The sequence below is a fragment of the Salmo trutta genome, unplaced genomic scaffold, assembly GCF_901001165.1.
Source record: "Salmo trutta unplaced genomic scaffold, fSalTru1.1, whole genome shotgun sequence".
In the NCBI taxonomy this organism is placed as follows: Eukaryota; Metazoa; Chordata; class Actinopteri; order Salmoniformes; family Salmonidae; genus Salmo; species Salmo trutta.
The window spans coordinates 420001-446237 of NW_021822662.1; the positions used below are offsets into that span (position 1 = coordinate 420001).

General features: G+C 44.1%; 1 protein-coding gene across 3 annotated transcripts in view; it reads right to left on the minus strand.

The window, feature by feature from the left end:
- LOC115183111 (protein Jade-1) overlaps positions 1 to 26237 on the minus strand; it is a 71280-nt gene that overhangs the window by 33338 nt on the left and 11705 nt on the right. For all 3 annotated transcript variants that reach the window (XM_029744451.1, XM_029744449.1, XM_029744450.1), the window contains exons 3-6: positions 23035 to 23099; positions 16917 to 17074; positions 13477 to 13661; positions 12392 to 12603 (exon numbers count right to left, since the gene is read on the minus strand). In XM_029744451.1, the coding sequence (XP_029600311.1) occupies positions 12392 to 12603; positions 13477 to 13661; positions 16917 to 17074; positions 23035 to 23099 (620 nt within the window). The remainder of the gene's footprint in view (positions 1 to 12391; positions 12604 to 13476; positions 13662 to 16916; positions 17075 to 23034; positions 23100 to 26237) is intronic.

Sequence of the window (26237 nt, forward strand, 5' to 3'; positions counted from 1 at the left end):
GCAAATGAAGTAAGGAGCTAAGGCAATAAATAGGCCAATAGTGGCGAAGTAATTACAATTTAGCAATTTACACTGCAGTGACAGATGTGCAGATGAGGATGTGCAAGTAGAAATACTGGTGTGCAAAAGAGCAGAAAAACCAAAACAAATATGGGGATGAGGTAGTTGGATGGGCTATCTACAGATGGGCTGTGTACAGCTGCAGCGATCGGTTAGCTGCTCTGACAGCTGGTGCTTAAAGTTAGTGAGGGATATATGAGTCTCCAACTTCAGTGATTTTTGCAATTCGTTCCAGTCATTGACAGCAGAGAACTGGAAGGAAAGGAGGCGAATGGAGGTGTTGGCTTTGGGGATGACCAGTGAAATATACAGTTGAAGTCAGAAGTTTACATACACCTTAGCCAAACACATTAAAACTCAGTTTTTCACAATTCCTGACATTTAATCCTAGTAAAAATTCCCTGTTTAGGTCAGTTAGGATCACCACTTTATTTTAAGAATGTGAAATGTCAGAACAATAGTTGAGAGAATGATTTATTTCTTTCATCACATTCCCAGTGGGTCAGAAGTTTACATACACTCATTTAGTATTTGGTAGCATTGCCTTTAAATTGTTTAACTTGGGTCAAATGTTTCAGGTAGCCTTCCACAAGCTTCCCACAATAAGTTGGGGGAATTTTGGCCCATTCCTCCTGACAGAGCTGGTGTAACTAAGTCAGATTTGTAGGCCTCCTTGCTCGCACACGCTTTTCAGTTCTGCCCACAAATTTTCTATAAGATTGAGGGCTTTGTGATGGCCACTCCAAAACCTTGACTTTGTTGTCCTTAAGCCATTTTACCACAACTTTGGAAGTATGCTTGGGGTCATTGTCCATTTGGAAGACCCATTTGCGACCAAGCTTAAACTTCCTGACTGATGTCTTGAGATGTTGCTTCAATATATCCACATAATTTTCCTCCCTCATGATGCCATCTATTTTGTGAAGTGCACCAGTCCCTCCTGCAGCAAAGCACCCCCACAACATGAAGCTGCCACCGCCATGCTTTACGCTTGGGATGGTGTTCTTCGGCTTGCAAGCTTCCCCCTTTTTCCTCCAAACATAACGATGGTCATTATGGCCAAATATTTATATTTTTGTTTTCATCAGACCACCTTTCTCCAAAAAGTACGATCTTTTTACAGATACTTTTGTACCTTTTTCCTGCAGCATCTCCACAAGGTCTTTTGCTGTTGTTCTGGGATTGATTTGCACTATTCGCACCAAAGTACGTTCATCTCTAGGAGACAGAACGCGTCTCCTTCCTGAGCGGTATGACGGTTGCGTGGTCCCATGGTGTTTATACTTGCGTACTATTGTTTGTACAGATGAACGTGGTACCTTCAGGCATTTGGAAATTGCTCCCAAGGATGAACCAGTCTTGTGGATGTCTACAATTTTTTTTCTGAGGTCTTGGCTGATCTCTTTTGATTTTCCCATGGTGTCAAGCAAGGAGGCACTGAGTTTGAAGGTAGGCCTTGAAATACATCCACAGGTACACCTCAAATTGACAAATTATGTCAATTAGCCTATCAGAAGCTTCTAAAGCCGTGACATTTTCTGGAGTTTTCCGAAGCTGTTTAAAGTTAGTCAACTTAGTGTATGTAAACTTTGACCCATTGGAATTGTGATACAGTGAACTATAAGTGAAATAATCTGTCTAAACAATTGTTGGAAAAATTACTTGTCATGCACAAAATAGATGTCCTAATCGACTTGCCAAAACTATAGTTTGCCAACAAGATATTTGTGGAGTGGTTGAAAAACGGGTTTTATTGACTCCAACATATATGTATGTAAACTTCCAACTTCAACTGTACCTGCTGGAACGCGTGCTACGGGTGGGTGTTGCTATGGTGACCAGTGAGCTGAGATAAGGCGGGGCTTTACCTAGCAAAGATGACCTGGAGCCAGTGGGTTTGGCGACGAATATGAAGCGAGGGCCAGCCAACGAGAGCGTACAGGTCGCAGTGGTGGGTAGTATATGGTGACAAAACGGATGGCACTGTGATAGACTGCATCTAATTTGCTGAGTAGAGTGTTGGAGGCTATTTTGTAAATGACATTGCCGAAGTCAAGGATTGGTAGGATAGTCAGTTTTACGAGGGTATGTTTGGCAGCATGAGTGAAGGATGCTTTGTTGCGAAATAGGAAGCCGATTCTAGATTTAACTTTGGATGGGAGATGCTTAATGTGAGTCTGGAAGGAGAGTTTACAGTCTAACCAGACACCTAGGTACTTGTAGTTGTCCACATATTCTAAGTCAGAACCGTCAAGAGTAGTGATGCTCGTTGGGCGGGCGGGTGTGGGCAGCGATCGGTTGAAGAGCATGCATTTAGTTTTACTAGCATTTAAGAGCAGTTGGAGGCCACGGAAGGAGTGTTGTATGGCGTTGAAGCTCGTTTGGAGGTTTGTTAACAGTGTCCAAAGAAGGGCCAGATGAATACACAATGGTGTCGTCTGCGTAGAGGTGGATCAAAGAATCATTGATATTTACAGAGAAAAGACTCTGCCCGAGAGTTGAACCCTGTGGCACCCCCATAGAGACTGCCAGAGGTCCAGACAACATGCCAGAGGTCCTGACAACAGGCCCTCCGATTTGACACACTGAACTCTATCTGAGGAATAGCTAGTGAACCAGACGAGGCAGTCATTAGAGAAGCCAAGGCTGTTCAGTCTGCCGATAAGAATATGGTGATTGACAGAGTCGAAAGCCTTGGCCAGGTCGATGAAGACGGCTGCACAGTACTGTCTTTAATCGATGGTGGTTATGATATCGTTTAGGACCTTGAGCGTGGCTGAGGTGCACCCATGACCAGCTCTGAAACCAGATTGCATAGCGGAGAAGGTACGGTGGGATTCGAAATGGTCGGTGATCTGTTTGTTCACTTGGCTTTTGAGGACTTTAGAAAGGCAGGGCAGGATGGATATAGGTCTGTAACAGTTTGGGTCGAGAGTGTCACCCCCTTTGAAGAGGGGGATGACCGCGGCAGCTTTCCAATCTTTAGGGATCTCAGACGATACGAAAGAGAGGTTGAACAGACTAGTAATAGGGGTTGCAACAATTTTGGCGGATCATTTTAGAAAGAGAGGTCCAGATTGTCTGTCCCAGCTGATTTGTAGGAATCCAGATTTAGCAGCTCTTTCAGAACATCAGCAGTCTGGATTTGGGTGAAGGAGAAGCGGGGGGGGGGCTTGGGCGAGTTGCTGCGGGGGGTGCAGAGCTGTTGGACGGGGTTGGGGTAGCCAGGTGGAGAACATGGCCAGCCGTAGAGAAATGCTTATTGAAATTGTCAATTATAGTGGATTTATCGGTGGTGACAATGTTTCCTAGCCTCAGTGCAGTGGTCAGCTGCACTGGACTTTACTGTGTCCAAAAACTTTTTGGAATTAGGGTTGCAAGATGCAAATGTATGTTTGAAAAAGCTAGCCTTTGCAATCCTAACTGTATTGGTTCCTGACATCCCTGAAAAGTTGAATATCGCGGGGACTATTCGAAGCTATTTTAGTACGCCACAGGGTGTTTTTGTGCTGGTCAAGGGCAGTCGGGTCTGGAGTGAACCAAGGGCTGCATCTGTTCTTAGTTCTACATTTGAAAGGGGCATGCTTATTTAAGATGGTGAGGAAGAAACTTTTAAAGAATAACCAGGCATCTTCAAGTCTGGAGTGAATATCCTTCCAGGATACCCGGGCCAGGTCGATTAGAAAGGCCTGCTCACAGAAGTGTTTTAGGGAGCGTTTGACAGTGATGAGGGTGGTCGTTTGACCGCGGACCCATAACGCACGCAGGCAATGATCGCTGAGATTCTGGTTGAAAACAGCAGAGGTGTATTTAGAGGGCAAGTTGGTCAGGATGATATCTATGAGGGTGCCCCCATGTTTACGGATTTGGGGTTGTACCTGGTAGGTTTCTTGATAAATTGTGTGAGATTGAGGGCATCCATCTTAGATTGTAGGACGACCGGGGTGTTAAGCAGATCCCAGTTTAGGTCACCTAGCAGTACTAACTCTGACGATAGATGGGGGGCAATCAATTCACATATGGTGTCCAGGGCACAGCTAGTAGCTGAGGGGGGGCAACAGTGAGGGACTTCTTTCTGGAGAGATGGATCTTTAAAAGTAGAATCTCAAATTGTTTGGGCGCAGACCTGGATAGTATGACAGAACTCTGCAGGCTCTCTCTACAGTAGATCGCAATTCTGCCCCCTTTAGCAGTTCTGTCTTGGCGGAAAATGTTGTAATTGGGGACTGAAATTTCAGAGTTTTTGGTGGTCTTCCTAAGCTAGGATTCAGACCCGGCTAGGACATCCGGGTTGGCAGTGTCCTAAAGCAGTAAACAAAACAAACTTAGGGAGGAGGCTTTTAATGTTAACCTGTTGGGACTAGGGGGCAGTATTTTCACGGCCGGATAAAAAAACGTACCCGATTTAAACTGGTTACTACTCTTGCCCAGAAACGAGAATATGCATATAATTAGTAGGTTTGGATAGAAAACACTCTAAAGTTTCTAAAACTGTTTGAATGGTGTCTGTGAGTATAACAGAACTCATATGGCAGGCCAAAACCTGAGATGATTCCATGCAGGAAGTGCCCTGTCTGACAATTTGTTGTCTTTCTGTTGCATCCCTCTCAAAATTACAGCATCTGTGCTGTTACGTGACACTTTCTAAGGCTTCCATTGGCTCTCTAAAGCCTCTAGAAAGCGGAATGATGCGTCTCCTGTCTCTGGGCAAAGTAAAGCAGCAGAGTTTGTAAGTGGCCTGCCTGGGGACAGTGACACTGGAGATTGTAACGGTTTTGACTTGAGGTTATAATTTATAGGGGTGCCAGGTAGGTTGTGCCTACCAGAGAAAATATAAGTTTCTCCTTTTAGTTTGATAGGGAATGAGTCCCATCTGGTCCGTCAAGTCTACACCAATACAAAGGACTCATGTAAATGTCAGGATGGAAATACACTTTTCGTGAACCCTTAAAAAAACATTGGAAAGAACTTACAAAACAACTGTATTATTTTGCGTGGATGTATTAACAACATAAATGATCACACACAACAATATAACAATGAGCTTTAAACAGCTCTGGTTCCTCCAGAAATGTCCTGTACCTCGGGCCTAAAAAGTCCAGCCCGGTAACAAGTTCAGGGAACTGAAGTGACCTTAGTCACGCAATGGTTGTCCGTTCATAAAGTGTAGCGTAAACCCAGTGTCAATTATACAATCATAATAACAAATATTCTACCACAACTATAAAGCGTATCACATCTTAGTAAATCCTCAATTACAACTAACTACATAAATCATCACGGTATACATCACACCAAAACAAATGAAATACCGTATACAAGAAAGGTTGTAGTCAGTCGGTCAGTCAGAGAAGCCAATCCGCCGACAGATCTCCAGCGGAGGAAGGCCACGAAAACCAACGGAGGTGTAGTCCACGGAGGCAAAGAGTGGATCCGATCCTGGGTAGATTTTCTATTAGGCTACACAAAGCACACTTTTACAGCAACACAACAAACGGAAGAGAGAAGCTTCAGAACTGAGGGTCGAACACATCCTCATTCACGTTTCCATCACAACTCCACTTTTGCGCAGCTGATGCTGGCTATTTAATTGGGAATTAAATGGGAAGCGCTCTATTGGAAGGAGAAGCACTGAGACGGTTCAGAAACATTCAGGGCCGTCACACACCCCCTCCCCTGGAAAAAGCCGACCATTGCCCTGGAAGGCACATCTTGGTCGGGGAAACCGAGAAAGGTCTCTTCATCACTTTCCTCTAGAAAAATATTCATTACTTTTTGGCGCTCACGCTCCTCAGCCGAGGGGTCACAGGCCTTAAGGCGTGAGACTTCTGGGTCTGGGAATCCGAGAAAAAAAGTCTCCTCACTTTCCTCTTCAAAGATCTCCAGGACCTTGCGGTGATCAATCTCCTCCAATTCCTCAGCCGAAGGGTAACAGGCCTTAAGGCGTGAGACATGGAGAACACGCATATCTTCACCTGTGTCCTCTTTCACCACTCGGTAGTTCAAAGGGCCTCTCTGCTCCACAATCCTATATGGTCCTTGCCATTTTTTGTCACGAAATGCGCTCGCGCGTTACCCTTCGGATAGTGACCTGAACAAAACGGAGATATTTGGACATAACTATGGATTATTTGGAAACAAAACAACATTTGTTGTTGAAGTAGAAGTCCTGGGAGTGCATTCTGATGAAGAACAGCAAAGGTAATCCAATTTTTCTAATAGGAATTCTGAGTTTAGGTTGTCCCAAACTTGATGGGTGTCAAATTAGCTAGCCGTGATGGCTGAGCTATGTACTCAGAATATTGCAAAATGTGCTTTCACCGAAAAGCTATTTTAAAATCTGACATAGCGTTTGCATAAAGGAGTTCTGCATCTATAATTCTTAAAATAATTATGTATTTTGTCAACGTTTATCATGAGTAATTTAGTAAATTCCCCGGAAGTTTTCGGTGGATATGCTAGTTCTGAACATCACATGCTAATGTAGAAAGCTGTTTTTTGATATAAATATTAACTTGATTGAACGAAACATGCATGTATTGTAAAACAATGTCCTAGGAGTGTCATCTGATGAAGATCATCAAAGATTAGTGCTGCATTTAGCTGTGGTTTTGGTTTTTGTGACATATATGCTTACTTTGAAAATGGCTGTGTGATTATTTTTGGCAGGGTACTCACTTGACATAATCTAATATTTTGCTTTCGCTGTAAAGCCTTTTTGAAATCGGACAACATGGTTGGATTAACGAGAGTCTTGTCTTTCAAATGGTGTAAAATAGTCATATGTTTGAGAAATTGAAGTTAAAGCATTTGAGGTATATGTATTTCGCGCCACGCGATTCCACTGGCTGTTGAATAGGGTGGGACGCAAACATCCCACTGACCCAGAGAGGTTAACATGCATGAAACCAAGGCTTTTACGGTAACAGAAGTCAACAAATGAGAGGGCATGGGGACACACAGGGCCTGGGTTAACCTCTACATCACCAGAGGAACAGAGGAGGAGTAGGATAAGGGTACAGCTAAAGGCTATAAGAACTGGTCGTCTAGTGCGTTGGGAACAGAGAATAAAAGGAGCAGATTTCTGGGCGTGGTAGGATAGACTCAGGGCATATGTGGCAGATGAATCAGAATTAGTTGGGTAACATAGATAATGAAGATGTCTTATCTGCATAATATGCTTATGTGAGATACTTGTTATTAGAATGTATCCCTTTGGACTCTGGTGTTGGAAGCCTGACTTCTTCCCTCAGCTGGGGCTCAGTCACCTGGGGCCCAGAGAGGGGAGAGGTCAGGCTTGTCTTTTACATATCCCTGGTGCTATGCAGAATATCAGAAAGGGAAGAAGACAGGATGGATCATTGTCTTCATATGCGAATGTATCTGTTAAACCATGTGAAGGGATGGCGTGATTAATGGGGAACCAATTACTTGTCTCCACATGTCTGTGCACAAGTCACTCCCTCCTTTGCAATTGGGGGAAGGTGTATGGCAGTGTCTGGAACCATTGTATATCCTCTCTGATGTTGCACTTATCCTGGGATAGTGTATGACAGAGACTCACTCCCCTCAGTGAGCTTGTCCAGGAGTGGAGTCAAGAGGGGGTTTACTTGAGATGGGAGTATCTAGAGTTGTCAATTGATTTATGCCATTGGATGAGATGGTGTTTTGTGTTATGAAGTACCAGGAACGGGATTAGAACCTCATCTTAGGGACCAAACTGAACGATAATTTATAGCGAATACTATCTGGCTATGGGATACTCCACTCTCAAGTAAAAGTCTTTCTTTGTGAACTGTTCCTAAGATCTGTGGTTCGTCATGTAGGTTGAGAGGGGTGTATCTTGGCTATAAAATATCTTTGTACTTTTGTGTTGTCACTTTCAAATGGTTCATTAGAAATGGCACATCATTGAAAGTCAAGTGCTTTTTCAAAGCTCTAATTATTAAAGATGTAGTTTAAGTATAACTCTGACTGGTGTGTGAAGTTTGTGACTCTCCTCATTTGGTAATGCAAAAATTAGCCACCACACATAATGTACAGACAAGGGTATGGTAGGGTGTGAGTACAGTGGGGGTAAACCTAGGCATTGAGTGACGATGAGAGAGGTTGCATCTCTGGAAGCACCAGTTAAGCCAGGTGAGGTCTCCGCATGTGTGGGGAGGTGGGACAAGGGGGCTAACTGAGGCATGTTGAGCTGGACTAGGGGCTCTGCAGTATGATAAAACAATGAGAGCTGCCCTAAACAACAGTATACAAGGCATATTGACATTAGAGAGGCATAAGCAATCACAGGTGTTGATTGGGAGAGCTGAGACAACAGGTAAATGGCGATGAATGGGCAGAGAGGGTCAGTTAGCTTCACACAGGGCCTGAGTTTGAGGCTGGGTCAGACAGATAAACAAACTGAAGTACGGTGTTAATGGACAGTAACATGAATGTGTGCATGAGGCAGATGGTCATAGGAACAACATGAATTTGTCTATGAGGCAGATGCTGTGCGACTCGAGTTTCACCATCAGATGGAAGACGGCGGCCCCTCTCTCTGGTCAGTCTCACCGGAGGAAAGGAAGGAGAGAGCAGGGAAGGTGAGAGGCAGACTCTCCCTCCACTGAGTCTAATGCCGTATTTAAAACATCTGGGAACTCTGGGGGGAAAAAACTAAATCCGATTGGGAAATAGTTTTGAACGGTCATCAAACTCAGAATTCCAAGTCGGAGAATGGAAGAGTGATCTTTCTAGAGCTCCAACTTTTCAACCTGAAAATCACTGATGTCATGATTTGACTTCTGTTTCCCCCCAGAGTTCCCAGTTGTCCTGAAAGCACCATGACCATCAGATGCAGGTACCATCAGTCAAGTAAAAATATTTGAATTTATGCTGATCTATTTGCTCTAGTTGTGAAATATAATATGGTCTGAGAATAACAATGTTGGCAGGCCAGGCATATAGCCACTATGCTGTGATAATGTATTAGACCAGGCATATAGCCACTATGCTGTGATAATGTATTAGGCCAGGCATATAGCCACTATGCTGTGATAATGCATTAGGCCAGCCATATAGCCACTATGCTGTGATAATGCATTAGGCCAGCCATATAGCCACTATGCTGTGATAATGTATTAGACCAGCCATATAGCCACTATGCTGTGATAATGTATTAGACCAGCCATATAGCCACTATGCTGTGATAATGTATTAGGCCAGCCATATAGCCACTATGCTGTGATAATGTATTAGGCCAGGCATATAGCCACTATGCTGTGATAATGTATTAGGCCAGGCATATAGCCACTATGCTGTGATAATGTATTAGGCCAGGCATATAGCCACTATGCTGTGATAATGTATTAGACCAGGCATATAGCCACTATGCTGTGATAATGTATTAGGCCAGGCATATAGCCACTATGCTGTGATAATGTATTAGGCCAGGCATATAGCCACTATGCTGTGATAATGTATTAGGCCAGGCATATAGCCACTATGCTGTGATAATGTATTAGGCCAGGCATATAGCCACTATGCTGTGATAATGTATTAGGCCAGCCATATAGCCACTATGCTGTGATAATGTATTAGGCCAGCCATATAGCCACTATGCTGTGATAATGTATTAGGCCAGCCATATAGCCACTATGCTGTGATAATGTATTAGGCCAGGCATATAGCCACTATGCTGTGATAATGCATTAGGCCAGGCATATAGCCACTATGCTGTGATAATGTATTAGGCCAGGCATATAGCCACTATGCTGTGATAATGTATTAGACCAGCCATATAGCCACTATGCTGTGATAATGTATTAGGCCAGGCATATAGCCACTATGCTGTGATAATGTATTAGGCCAGGCATATAGCCACTATGCTGTGATAATGTATTAGGCCAGGCATATAGCCACTATGCTGTGATAATGTATTAGGCCAGGCATATAGCCACTATGCTGTGATAATGTATTAGGCCAGGCATATAGCCACTATGCTGTGATAATGTATTAGGCCAGGCATATAGCCACTATGCTGTGATAATGTATTAGGCCAGCCATATAGCCACTATGCTGTGATAATGTATTAGGCCAGGCATATAGCCACTATGCTGTGATAATGTATTAGGCCAGGCATATAGCCACTATGCTGTGATAATGTATTAGGCCAGGCATATAGCCACTATGCTGTGATAATGTATTAGGCCAGGCATATAGCCACTATGCTGTGATAATGTATTAGGCCAGGCATATAGCCACTATGCTGTGATAATGTATTAGACCAGCCATATAGCCACTATGCTGTGATAATGTATTAGGCCAGGCATATAGCCACTATGCTGTGATAATGTATTAGACCAGGCATATAGCCACTATGCTGTGATAATGTATTAGGCCAGGCATATAGCCACTATGCTGTGATAATGTATTAGACCAGGCATATAGCCACTATGCTGTGATAATGTATTAGGCCAGGCATATAGCCACTATGCTGTGATAATGTATTAGGCCAGCCATATAGCCACTATGCTGTGATAATGTATTAGGCCAGGCATATAGCCACTATGCTGTGATAATGTATTAGACCAGGCATATAGCCACTATGCTGTGATAATGTATTAGGCCAGCCATATAGCCACTATGCTGTGATAATGTATTAGGCCAGCCATATAGCCACTATGCTGTGATAATGTATTAGGCCAGGCATATAGCCACTATGCTGTGATAATGTATTAGGCCAGCCATATAGCCACTATGCTGTGATAATGTATTAGGCCAGCCATATAGCCACTATGCTGTGATAATGTATTAGGCCTACTGCACAAACCTCATTCCTACACAACTGTTTTTATTAGGTTCATGTTACATTTTTAAAGTCATGTTTAAAACCAAACCTGAGTGATCGATCTCGGCGTAATTTTTGACTGTGAAAGTGATCAGAAAAGGTGGGTGACCACAGCGCTCAGTGGTCTGTTGACATTTCACAGAGCTACGCTTGTTTATTTGTGAGAAATAAAAAAGGAATTTCAAATGAATATGAAAATACTACGTCATGTCTCAAAATGTATATCTTACCTCTTTTGTTTCATGTCCTGAGGATTCGAGAAGAAAGATGATGAGTTCAATGGGAAAGTGAGCCTGTCAGGTAGCCAGTTCTCTTGCAGAGAATCCTAGCTGACGAGATGCAATTTCAGATTTTTGACCTTTTTTTCCCTCTGGCTTCCATTGATTTAGTCTAATTCTGGTCATCTTATAATGGGTAAAAACTCCAATAACTTTTGATCGGATTATGACAGGCATGAAGGTTGGACCAATGGTTTTCTGAGAGGAATATCTACATGATTTACATATTACTTTACCCATTGCTCAACAGATCTGATCTAATAGGAGTGAGGTAATGCCGAGCTTGTGAGGAGTGAGGTAATGCCGAGCTTGTGAGGAGTGAGGTAATGCCGAGCTTGTGAGGAGTGAGGTAATGCCGAGCTTGTGAGGAGTGAGGTAATGCCGAGCTTGTGAGGAGTGAGGTAATGCTGAGCTTGTTAGGGGTGTGGTAATGCCGAGGTTGTTAGGAGTGAGGTAATGCTGTGGTAATGCCGAGGAGCGAGGAGTGAGGTAATGTTGTGGTAATGCTGAGGAGTGAGGATTGTGGTAATGCTGACAAGTGAGGTTATGCTGTGGTAATGCTGAGGAGTGAGGAGTGTGGTAATGCTGCAGTTGTTAGGAGTGAGGAGTGTGGTAATGCTGAGGTTGTTAGGAGTGTGGCAATGCTGTGGTAACGCTGAGGACAGGTAATGCTGAGGTAATGCTGTGGTAATGCTGAGGAGTGAGGTAATGACATCCATGCTGAGAAGAAACGCTTTACATCAGAGTTGTTTGTCCCTGTTGAAATACAAGACTCTATATTCTAGAGGTGAGAGGTCAGCATAGCATAGACGCCGATGGCAACATCTCTCATCAACATAACGAGATGTATCCACCAATCCAAAGAGAGGAATAGGCGGGAGCTTGACAGCCCGCCGTTCTGCTCTGTGGACAACAAATCCCATCGTCAGGGAAGAGACTCTTCTCATCTGCTCCCCTCCATGGAGGGCCTGGTGTCTTTTCAATTAAGACCTAGACAACCAGGGAGCTCATTACTAATCAGTGACCTTAATTCATCAATCAAGGTCAAGGAAAGAAGGAACCCCACAGACACTCAGCCCTCCGTGAAATGAGTTGGACACGCGCAGGGTAATACCGCCGGATTACAGAAGCGTACCTGGTGAACACAGAAGCGTACCTGGTGAACACAGAAGCGTACCTGGTGAACACAGAAGCGTACCTGGTGAACACAGAAGCGTACCTGGTGAACACAGATGTTGCACTTGTCGCAGAACACCATCTCGTTGTTGTCCTCGCTGTCAGGTGACCGACAGACATCGCACACGACGTCCTCGTCGTACTCCATGCCAAGCCCTTCCTCCGTTGCCATGGCATGGCTCATTCTGTCATAGCAACGCCGCTCAAACTCCTCCATCGCTCTCTCCATGGTCATCTCGTCCAGCAGCACCATGCCTGGAGAACAGATAACATTAAACACTACACAGCGCTGAACCACTACACAGTCGACACTGCACAGCGCTGAACCACGACACAGTCAAGACTACACAGTCAACACTACACAGTCAACACTACACAGTCAACACTACACAGCGCTGAACCACGACACAGTCTACACTACACAGCGCTGAACCACTACACAGTCGACACTACACAGTCGACACTACACAGCCGACACTACACAGTCGACACTACACAGCGCTGAACCACTACACAGTCTATACTACACAGTCGACACTACACAGCGCTGAACCACTACACAGCGCTGAACCACTACACAGTCGATACTACACAGTCGACACTACACAGCGCTGAACCACTACACAGCGCTGAACCACTACACAGTCTATACTACACAGTCGACACTACACAGCGCTGAACCACTACACAGCGCTGAACCACTACACAGTCTATACTACACAGCGCTGAACCACTACACAGTCGATACTACACAGCGCTGAACCACTACACAGCGCTGAACCACTACACAGTCGACACTACACAGCGCTGAACCACTACACAGTCTATACTACACAGCGCTGAACCACTACACAGTCGATACTACACAGTCGACACTACACAGCGCTGAACCACTACACAGTTGACACTACACAGCGCTGAACCACGACACAGTCAACACGACACAGTCAACACGACACAGTGCTGAACCATGAAACAGTCAACACGACACAGTCAACGCGACACAGTCAACGCGACACAGTCAACGCGACACAGTCAACGCGACACAGTCAACGCGACACAGTCAACGCTACACAGTCAACGCTACACAGTGAGCTGAACAACCGTAGTTGAGGTAGCTCTACTGACCCATCAGAGTGAAGTGGTGGTTGATGAGCTCCAGCCAGGCCACGTCAGAGTCGTTGAGGTCGTATCGACACGTCCCCTCAGCCAGGGTCTGAATGTCCACGTACCCCAGCGCCCCTGAACACCCCGAACGGATCCACTTCTTAGGCGTCGAGAACATCACCTCCATCCCCTGCTCAGCCACCACCCTACAGAGCACAGATATGATTAGAGATTAGATATGAATACAGCGCTAGATATCACTAGAGAGCAGAGATATGATTAGAGATTAGATATGACTACAGAGCAGAGATATGATTAGAGATTAGATATCACTACAGAGCAGAGATATGATTAGAGATTAGATATCACTACAGCGCTAGATATCACTAGAGAGCAGAGATATGATTAGAGATAGATAGACATGACTAGAGAGCAGAGATAGCTAGACATGACTAGAGAGCAGAGAGAGATAGCTAGATATGACTAGAGAGCAGAGAGAGATAGCTAGATATGACTAGAGAGCAGAGAGAGATAGCTAGATATGACTAGAGAGCAGAGAGAGATAGCTAGATATGACTAGAGAGCAGAGAGAGATAGCTAGATATGACTAGAGAGCAGAGAGAGATAGCTAGATATGACTAGAGAGCAGAGAGAGATAGCTAGATATGACTAGAGAGCAGAGAGAGATAGCTAGATATGACTAGAGAGCAGAGAGAGATAGCTAGATATGACTAGAGAGCAGAGAGAGATAGCTAGATATGACTAGAGAGCAGAGAGAGATAGCTAGATATGACTAGAGAGCAGAGAGAGATAGCTAGATATGACTAGAGAGCAGAGAGAGATAGCTAGATATGACTAGAGAGCAGAGAGAGATAGCTAGATATGAATATGACTAGAGCAGAGAGAGATAGCTAGATATGACTAGAGAGCAGAGAGAGATAGCTAGATATGACTAGAGAGCAGAGAGAGATAGCTAGATATGACTAGAGAGCAGAGAGAGATAGCTAGATATGACTAGAGAGCAGAGAGAGATAGCTAGATATGACTAGAGAGCAGAGAGAGATAGCTAGATATGACTAGAGAGCAGAGAGAGATAGCTAGATATGACTAGAGAGCAGAGAGAGATAGCTAGATATGACTAGAGAGCAGAGAGAGATAGCTAGATATGACTAGAGAGCAGAGAGAGATAGCTAGATATGACTAGAGAGCAGAGAGAGATAGCTAGATATGACTAGAGAGCAGAGAGAGATAGCTAGATATGACTAGAGAGCAGAGAGAGATAGCTAGATATGACTAGAGAGCAGAGAGAGATAGCTAGATATGACTAGAGAGCAGAGAGAGATAGCTAGATATGACTAGAGAGCAGAGAGAGATAGCTAGATATGACTAGAGAAGCAGAGAGAGATAGCTAGATATGACTAGAGAGCAGAGAGAGATAGCTAGATATGACTAGAGAGCAGAGAGAGATAGCTAGATATGACTAGAGAGCAGAGAGAGATAGCTAGATATGACTAGAGAGCAGAGAGAGATAGCTAGATATGACTAGAGAGCAGAGAGAGATAGCTAGATATGACTAGAGAGCAGAGAGAGATAGCTAGATATGACTAGAGAGCAGAGAGAGATAGCTAGATATGACTAGAGAGCAGAGAGAGATAGCTAGATATGACTAGAGAGCAGAGAGAGATAGCTAGATATGACTAGAGAGCAGAGAGAGATAGCTAGATATGACTAGAGAGCAGAGAGAGATAGCTAGATATGACTAGAGAGCAGAGAGAGATAGCTAGATATGACTAGAGAGCAGAGAGAGATAGCTAGATATGACTAGAGAGCAGAGAGAGATAGCTAGATATGACTAGAGAGCAGAGAGAGATAGCTAGATATGACTAGAGAGCAGAGAGAGATAGCTAGATATGACTAGAGAGCAGAGAGAGATAGCTAGATATGACTAGAGAGCAGAGAGAGATAGCTAGATATGACTAGAGAGCAGAGAGAGATAGCTAGATATGACTAGAGAGCAGAGAGAGATAGCTAGATATGACTAGAGAGCAGAGAGAGATAGCTAGATATGACTAGAGAGCAGAGAGAGATAGCTAGATATGACTAGAGAGCAGAGAGAGATAGCTAGATATGACTAGAGAGCAGAGAGAGATAGCTAGATATGACTAGAGAGCAGAGAGAGATAGCTAGATATGACTAGAGAGCAGAGAGAGATAGCTAGATATGACTAGAGAGCAGAGAGAGATAGCTAGATATGACTAGAGAGCAGAGAGAGATAGCTAGATATGACTAGAGAGCAGAGAGAGATAGCTAGATATGACTAGAGAGCAGAGAGAGATAGCTAGATATGACTAGAGAGCAGAGAGAGATAGCTAGATATGACTAGAGAGCAGAGAGAGATAGCTAGATATGACTAGAGAGCAGAGAGAGATAGCTAGATATGACTAGAGAGCAGAGAGAGATAGCTAGATATGACTAGAGAGCAGAGAGAGATAGTTAGATATGACTAGAGAGCAGAGATAGGCTACATGTCTTACCGGGCTACATGTCCTACCAGGCTACATGTCCTACCAGGCTACATTGTCTACCGGGCTACATGTCTACCGGGCTACATGTCTACCGGGCTACAGGCTACATGTCTTACCGGGCTACATGCTGGGGGATGGTGTTCAGGCTACATGTCCTACATGCTGGGGGATGGTGTTTAGGCTACATGTCTTACCGGGCTACATGCTGGGGGATGGTGTTCAGGCTACATGTCCTACATGCTGGGGGATGGTGTTTAGGCTACATGTCTTACCGGGCTACATGCTGGGGGATGGTGTTCAGGCTACATGTCTTACCGGGCTACATGCTGGGGGATGGTGTTCAGGCTACATGTCTTACCGGGCTACAGGCTGGGGGATGGTGTTTAGGCTACATGTCTTACCGGGCTACAGGCTACATGTCTTACCGGGCTACAGGCTGAGGGATGGTGTTTAGGCTACATGCCTTACCGGGCTACAGGCTACATGTCCTACCAGGCTACAGGCTGGGGGATGGTGTTCAGGCTACATGTCTTACCGGGCTACATGTCCTACCAGGCTACATGTCCTACCAGGCTACATGTCCTACCAGGCTACATGTCCTACCAGGCTACAGGCTGAGGGATGGGGTTTAGGCTACATGTCTTACCGGGCTACAGGCTGAGGGATGGGGTTTAGGCTACATGTCCTACATGCTGGGGGATGGTGTTCAGGCTACATGTCTACCGGGCTACATGTCTTACCAGGCTACATGCTGGGGGATGGTGTTTAGGCTACATGTCTTACCGGGCTACAGGCTACATGTCTTACCGGGCTACAGGCTGGGGGATGGTGTTCAGGCTACATGTCTTACCGGGCTACAGGCTGGGGGATGGTGTTCAGGCTACATGTCTTACCGGGCTACAGGCTGGGGGATGGTGTTCAGGCTACATGTCTTACCGGGCTACAGGCTGGGGGATGGTGTGTGGACTGACAGGGACCTGGACTCCCTTCTCCCACTCCTGTCTCCAGGGATCGACCAGGACGTAATAATCCTCTGGGTTCAGATGGTATGTGTCATGGAGCTTCATGGCCGTGATGAAGTCTGTCCTGAACACCTGCACAACACAGGGACATAGACAGATCACTCACTAAATACCTGGGACACAGACAGATCACTCACTAAATACCTGGGACACAGACAGATCACTCACTAAATAATTGATGAGTGTAGGGTAGGAGTGAGAGTCATCTGTTCTTTCGACCAAATGATTGAAACATTTTTAAACGTGTATTTTTCCATATATAGACACATCCTGTGTTTTAATAACCGAGATGGTCTGATTCTTTAAGCGCACTGTTTGATTAAATAATTAACACATACAAATTACTGTAGAGGGAGCACGAAATTGATTTGATTGAGTAGGGCCGGGCTCGGACATGCTGCGCTGTGTTAAAAAAAAAAGACAGTGACTGTAACTAGCATCCGTTGTCTCTCTCGTCCCTGCTGCAGCAACCACCACAGAACAGAGTTCATCGCTCTCCCTCTCTCAGGCTTGTTGCTGAAGCTGCAAGATAATCACAGCCAATTCTGATTGAAAAGTTGTTACCAAAATCCCTCATTTGTTTAGGAAAAAAAAAACATTCCCTATTCCCTCAACCCTTGCTCTCTTGATGTGACACATGTATGCATCACATGCACGTGACCAATAGCCTATCAATCAAATCAATACATTGGTTATAAACTCTGAACACCGTAACACCAAAATGGATGCAGAGGACGTGAAAAACAAACTGGAAACAGGCTAATGCTTACTGGTTGCTCAGGAGGGAAAGGGGAAGTCAGATGTGTGGAAGACATTTGGCTTAGCTGTGGAAACTACTGGAGATCCAGACAAAGGAGGGTGTAGGAGCAGGCCTCCAGCTCCATGGTGGTTAGGTTTACCCTAACCCAAAGGAGGGTGTAGGAGCAGGCCTCCAGCTCCATGGTGGTTAGGTTTACCCTAACCCAAAGGAGGGTGTAGGAGCAGGCCTCCAGCTCCATGGTGGTTAGGTTAACCCTAACCCAAAGGAGGGTATAGGAGCAGGCCTCCAGCTCCATGGTGGTTAGGTTAACCCTAACCCAAAGGAGGGTGTAGGAGCAGGCCTCCAGCTCCATGGTGGTTAGATTAACCCTAACCCAAAGGAGGGTATAGAAGCAGGCCTCCAGCTCCATGGTGGTTAGGTTAACCCTAACCCAAAGGAGGGTGTAGGAGCAGGCCTCCAGCTCCATGGTGGTTAGGTTTACCCTAACCCAAAGGAGGGTGTAGGAGCAGGCCTCCAGCTCCATGGTGGTTAAGCTAGCTACCCCAGAAGTTGCGGTCAAACAAATAATGCTTTATTAACAACGCGGTATTGTAAACGCATCGTTCGTGGACGGTGTTTGCAGACTTTTTTGTTCAGCTTTGACAGCGCTACTGATAGTAGTGGTGGCGCTTGGCTTGCACGTGCAAATTCAGAACACAGACGCAGGCAATGAGGCCGTGATCGCTGAGATCCTGGTTGAAGACAGCAGAGGTGTATTTAGAGGGCAGGTTGGTCAGGATGATATCTAAGAGGATGCCCATGGTTACGGATTTAGGGTTGTACCTGGTAGGTTCCTTGATCATTTGTGTGAGATTGAAGGCATCTAGCTTAGATTGTAGGACGGCCGGGGTGTTAAGCATATCCCAGTTCAGGTCACCTGACAGTACGAACTCTGAAGATAGATGGGGGGAAAGATAAATATATTTCCATCTAACCGTTATCAACCGTTTTTGCGTTTTCATTATGGGGTATTGTGTGTAGATTGATGAGGGGAAAAAACTATTGAATCAATTTTAGAATTAGGTTGTAACGTAACAAAATTTGGAAAAAGTCAATGGGTCTGAATACTTTCAGAATGCACTGTAGTGACAAGGACAGGTCACTCACTAAATACCTGGGACATTGGGTAGGCTTGGGCGGTATCCGGGGACATTGGGTAGGCTTGGGCGGTATCCAGATTGTCATACCATTCTTCTGCCAACATGGAATTTATTATTAATGGCGCCAAAAACGCAACAAAAACTTATTGGGCAACTATTACCAGAATGCTAACAAACTTAGCACAATTAATAACGAAATTACATAGATGCTGTTAGCTAAATGCTAATGAGCAAAAATGAACAAACTAATTGCAAAGGTAGGAAAATCCAGCTCATAAAGTTATACAAACGTAACTAGTTACCGAATGTAATTTAATCGTGTGTGGACTTACAAGTGAAAGTGAACGACAGAAATTGTGCAAATGAACAGAGTTGTGATGCATGTCTTTCTGAGGGGAGAACGGCCCAGAGGGGAGAACGGCCCAGAGGGGAGAACGGCCCAGAGGGGAGAACGGCCCAGAGGGGAGAACGGCCCAGAGGGGAGAACTGAACAGAACCCATCCAGAGCTCTTTGACTTCTGGCCATAAGATATCTGATGGCAAACATTTAGTAGTGAACTGCGTATACAAGTGTAACTTCAACAAACTAGCATGTGCAACTGCAGAGTAAGTGAACATTTAGTCAAGTAAACTCCTTTCGTTAGCAAAATCAAGCGCAAAAGTGTAAGCAAGCATTGAGTATGATTTGCAGGACAATGAAGAATTGGTTCGAAAAAAAAGAGGCCTCTGTCGTTTGGAACTGGTTTGCCGTTAAGATATCCGACCTCGCACAGTACCGTTTGGTGGACAAGTTGTGTTGACGCATTGTGCTAAGCCAAAGGTGGAAACACCAGCAATCTTTTTCACCACCTGAAAACCCTGCATGTGCACGAATATGAAGAATCTACCAGAATGCGTGCAGCAAACCCCCGGAGCAGGGGAGCAAGTCCCAAGACATCTTCCAGCCAGACCTACACTCAGCATCATTCCTTACTGGTCCCTATGACAAGAAGAGCAACAAGTGGAATGAGATAACGAGTGCAATTACGTATCACATAGCGAAAGACGTAGAACCAATTCAAACTGTGGAGAAAGACGGTTTCAGAAAGTTGATTCGAACTCTAGAGATCCCGAGCCGTAAATACTGCAGCAAAACATGTCTGCCAGAACTGTGAATGTCAGGACAGAGTTGCCAACGAAATCCATAATGCTGGTCAGTTTCAACATCCAAAACACAGAACTAGGTAGAAAAAGAACATAACTTAAAAACAAACAACTTAAAATGTATTCCTTATCTCCTCTGTTTAAAGTTATAGCTGACTACACTGCCTGATCCTCATATGTTATTTGTAAAAATGTGTGAAATATCCAGTCACATTGCTTTTCTAATTGATACATTAGCCTGTGGTTTCAATATATTTATCCATCTTCTCTTTTTTAATAATAAATAGCCTACTCAATAAATTATCCCGTTTTCTAAAGCAACATAGCTCTCAATCACAACGGTTAATCGATAGATGGATTACATTTGTAATGATGTCCAGTGTCCATGCTGTAAATTGTTCTAATTACAGCAGATGCAATGTTATTTCTATTGAATAATTGTGATTCATATGTAATTATTATTATTTATTTTTTTAGAGGAGTGTCCAAAATAAACCTCGGGTTTCCCAGGCTATAGGAGTGTGCAAGAAAGTGGTCAGCACATTTTCCTATAGTTGGAAGAAGCAGAAGGCCCTGATAAGTGCACAGGATAAACTGAGTCTGCCCCTCCACAAGCTCATCACGGAATCCCCGACAAGGTGGGGATCTCGACTGCAGATGATGGAAAGAGTCCTGGAGCAGAAAAAGGCCATCACACAAGTCCTGGCAGCAGACAACAACAACGCCACCTTGCACCCCCCCATGCAAGACAATGAGGTCTTTGAATCTATCACGGCAGCACTTATGTCCCTCCCGGATTTCACAGATGCCCTGTCAGGAGAGACATACGTGAGCATGTCCTATCTGAAGCCGGTCCTCCACTTACTCAAGACAGAGGTTCTCAAATCAAATGAGGGTGAAGCCAAACTGACCCGAGAGATTAAGATGAGGGTCCTCAATTACCGTAATTTCCAGACTATTAAGCGCACCTGAATATAAGCCGCACCTACTGAATTTAAAAAAATATATTATTTTGAACATAAATAAGCCGCACATGTCTAAGCCGCAGGTGCCTACCGGTACATTGAACAAATGACCTTTACATAGGCTTTAACGAAACACGGCTTGTAACAAAAATACAAAGTTAGCAGTAAGCTTTAGTTGTCTTTTTGCACTGAGTCAATTCCTCACGCTGCTGTTTCCAACGTCTTATCATCAACTCATTAAGACCAAGCTCCCGTGCAGCAGCTCTATTTGCTTTTCCAACAGCCAGATCAATCGCCTTCAACTTGAAAGCTGCATCATATGCATTTCTCCGTGTCTTTGCCATGACGAGGGTGACAAAATGACTACCGTAATCAGAATGAGGGGAAGTTTGAGAGCGCTCGATTTAATCTAAACAGTAAACAAAAAAGTTGTTTGACCTTAACCCGTTCGGCAATTTCATTGGTCTAATGAAAGCTTCATGCCGCCAAAAACATGAGCACGTCACAGAATGTGTTTTTTTGGAGAGAAAAAAATTGAAAGCGGGAAAAATCCATATATTAGCCGCGTCATTGTTTAAGCCGCGAGGTTCAAAGCCTGGGAAAAAAGTTGCGGCTTATAGTCCGGAATTTACGGTACCCGAATGACAAATACACCGACCCTGAAACAGATGAGCTGCTCACCATGGCTACCTTTCTGGACCCAAGGTTCAAGACCACATACAAAACCGCTGGTGGAGGTGAGAGCTGCCTCTGAGACAGAAGCCCTCCTGGTAGGGAACACAGCCGTGGGAGACCTCTCTCTTGAAGAGGACTAGAGAAAGAAGCTGCCACTGCTCCACCAATCAGCAAAGAAGTCCAAGACGAGCCTTGGGAGCTTCTTTAAGAAAGCCAGTGGTGCATCTTGTGCATCCCAGCCACAAGATGGCCCTCTGAGCATTTAGCAGAGGGCAACGTGGACACATGCCACAGGGCAACTTTGAAGTCAGAAACTGTCAATAGGCTGGTGTTCCTGGCACAGAACTTGTGAAGAGAGGCAATGAATTGTTACATGTTGCAACTGAGAAACATACAGTCTGGTTAATGCTTGAAGAAGTTAGTTTGAAAAGGTTTACAACTTGAATTCATAATGGCCGGTGTTATGCTGAAAAAAATACATCATTTATACTTGTCAGGGAAAAGTAAATGTTTTTACATTTGCTTTACATCCTGAATACCTTAAATATCTTTTAATGTAATTTTACTGCATCTTTATTTAACTCATACACCTTTGTTTCATGTTTGCACAGGTTTTCCACAGAAGTAAAAAAGTGCAATGCCCCCTTTCTGTTTCTGGCTGGAAGATGTCTTGGGACTTGCTCCCCTGCTCCGGGGGTTTCCTGCACGTATTCTGGTAGATTCTTCATATTCGTGCACATGCAGGATTTTCAGGTGGTTAAAAGCAATATTTTTGTAATTTATTAACTTTGAAGGGCTCATAAAATGTCACCCCAAAAAAGTAAAAAATAAAAAAGGTACAGTAAATGATATCGTTATCGTCCGGACAGTGGAAATATCGTGATATGAATTTTAGGTCGTATCGCCTACCCCTCCGATGGACACTATGGACTCACCATCTCCCGCATTGACCCGTTGTGCTATAAACAAACAAACAAACAAACAAACGACTGTCTCAACTGTTTTGGGGAACTACGGTAAGCTTCATAAATGTAAAATGATGTAACAGGTCAAATTAAGAAGGCAATCTGCTTCATCTCCTAACCTATTGTACAAGTTGACTGCAGGTATTAACTTACTAACAAAAAACAGATAGTTTTGATGATATTGAAAAACTATACCATTGCCTTTTCCAAATACCATTGCCTTTTCCGGTATACGATATATATGGTCTACCGCCCAAACCGAAAATAGGGACATAGACAGAGAGATCATTAAATAACTGGGACATAGACAGACATTCAGCAGCACACAGCAACAGGCAGACAGAAGCTGGGTGAGGGGTTAGGTGTTAAGGGTGGGGTGACTTACTTCTGAGGGCTTCTTCCAATTGGTTCTCCTGGGTTGAGAATGTTGGGACCAGGAAGTGGAGTTACCTTAGAGATGACAGAGAAAAGACATCACAGACTTCAGTCATCTCAATTATCTGACATTTCCTTACTTGTAGGCCAGTGGCAAGGCCACTACATTTGAGAAACTCCTACCAGGAGGTAGAACAAAACACAACCATGTTTTTTCACATCCCTAATGTCTCCCATTTATCAAATGGATGGTTGTGTAAAAGTGTTTAACTGCAAAAGAGGTTAAATTGATCAATATTGTGAGACACCCCTTTATCTGAAAAAGTGCAGAATATGCCTGGCAGGAAGGAGGATGGGCCACAAACTCATGTAACCCAATATTACAAGCTCTGATATTGCTAAAACATGGAATACAAGTAGTCAGTTGTCTGCACTACATACAACAAACAAACAGCATTATAAAATCTTAATGCATCTAGGAAACACAGACCTGGAAACAGATACAACAGGGGAATATATCAACTATGAATATTTATGAAGTAGGGATGTTAACCGGTTAGCCACCGGAAAAACATTTGACCAGTCATGCTTATCAGTAAAAATGAGCATGGCACATGTATTTTCATTAGTCGTCATGCATTTTATTAAATCACACACACACAGCATACAGACTAGTTAGAGGAGAGGAATAGTCTACCACCTGTCAGACAGCACCAGAGAAGCGCTTCAAAGTCTGTAGACTACTGGAGTGAAACCTGCTTTTGTAAGCCCAGCCATTGGTCAGCCCAGTCATTGGTCAGCCCAGTCATTGGTCAGCCCAGTCATTGCATAACCAATAACAATTCTAAATGCAACTATGTGTTAACTTGTGGCCACAATTTTAAAATAACGCAGCGTGAGCTGGAGACAGTATAACGCAGCGTGAGCTGGAGACAGTATAACGCAGCGTGAGCTGGAGACAGTATAACGCAGCGTGAGCTGGAGACAGTATAACGCAGCGTGAGCTGGAGACAGTATAACGCAGCGTGAGCTGGAGACAGTATAACGCAGCGTGAGCTGGAGACAGTATAACGCAGCGTGAGCTGGAGACAGTATAACGCAGCGTGAGCTGGAGACAGTATAACGCAGCGTGAGCTGGAGACAGTATAACGCAACGTGAGCTGGAGACAGTATAACGCATCGTGAGCTGGAGACAGTATAACGCATCGTGAGCTGGAGACAGTATAACGCAACGTGAGCTGGAGACAGTATAACGCAACGTGAGCTGGAGACAGTATAACGCAACGTGAGCTGGAGACAGTATAACGCAACGTGAGCTGGAGACAGTATAACGCAACGTGAGCTGGAGACAGTATAACGCAACGTGAGCTGGAGACAGTATAACGCAACGTGAGCTGGAGACAGTATAACGCATCGTGAGCTGGAGACAGTATAACGCATCGTGAGCTGGAGACAGTATAACGCATCGTGAGCTGGAGACAGTATAACGCAACGTGAGCTGGAGACAGTATCATTTTTGAAACCTGAACATTTTACTTTACTTCACTTCAAATAATGTGTGTTTTCCTTTACATCAAAGTAGCCTTGAGATAATCCATCCATAGAAACGTGGAGGTAATTATTTTCCTCATGCCGTTGACCAGCATTTCTCTCCTGTTCTATTGGTTTTCATATCAACTTTTTTCTCCATTGTCCAGAAGCACAATCCCAGTCATATTAGCAGCCCATCATAGTAGTTGTCATTAGATTCCCCCCTTTTCTACGTTTCTAACAGAGATTTTCATTTCTGCCACATATGGATCCGCTCGCATTAGGTACGCTGTTTAGAACTGTGTTTTCCGTGAATTGCATTTTGGCAAATCTTTGAAAATGAGGTTTTATTCGCTACTATATTACAGGAGTCGTTCAATAACAGGCCTTTTGACTAAGACATAGGCTTGCTATTGTTGCATGTTTACATTAAGCTCTTATCAGAGTGGAAGAGGCAAAGCGAGAGGTTTCACTCTCGCCAAAATAAGTCCAATGCATTTCTATGGGCTTATATTGGGCCTAAGCTTGTCGCCTGCCTTCCCACATTGGGACGACTCCCACTGTTAGGGTGGAAACATAAGCCTCTCGTCATTATATACAGATCTCTGATAGTATTATCTGTTGGTCACGTAATTTTACTGTTCTGATTTTTTTAACGGTTTGTTGACCAGTTAATGAGGGTCAGTAGGAAGCAAAATGTACAAAAATGCGCCTCTCTATTATAAAGAATGTAAGCCTTCAGAAATGTACATTTCTGCCTAAATAGACATAGCCAAGAGTAACTGTTATTCATGTGCAATTACATGATTCTGACAATGTTAAACTTGGTATATTTGGAAAGACGACATCTGGGAGATGATGAAATGATCAGAAGATAGGAGTTACATAGTTCAGAATACACAAGATCAAGCTCACACAAAATACATTTTTATGTTTTGAAAGCCAAGCTATATGTGAATTATTGATGACTAGAGCTGGAACTATATCAGGCCTTCCCTGTGGCTCAGTTGGTAGAGCATGGTGTTTGCAACGCCAGCATGGTGTGTGCAACGCCAGGGTTGTGGGTTCGATTCCCACGGGGGGCCAGTAAAAAAAAAAACGCATGAAGTGAAATGGATGCATTCACTACTGTAAGTTGCTCTGGATAAGAGCGTCTGCTAAATGACTAAAATGTAAAAAATATGGGATTGATAGACCTAACAACTAGAAATGGGATTGATAGACCTAGAAATGGGATCGGTAGACCTAACAACTAGAAATGGGACCGATAGACCTAACAACTAGAAATGGGATTGATAGACCTAACAACTAGAAATGGGATCGATAGACCTAACAGCTAGAAATGGGATCGATAGACCTAACAACTAGAAATGGGACCGATAGACCTAACAACTAGAAATGGGACCGATAGACCTAGCAACTAGAAATGGGATTGATAGACCTAGAAATGGGATTGATAGACCTAGAAATGGGATTGATAGACCTAACAACTAGAAATGGGATTGATAGACCTAGAAATGGGATTGATAGACCTAACAACTAGAAATGGGACCGATAGACCTAGCAACTAGAAATGGGATTGATAGACCTAGAAATGGGATTGATAGACCTAGAAATGGGATTGATAGACCTAACAACTAGAAATGGGATTGATAGACCTAGAAATGGGATTGATAGACCTAA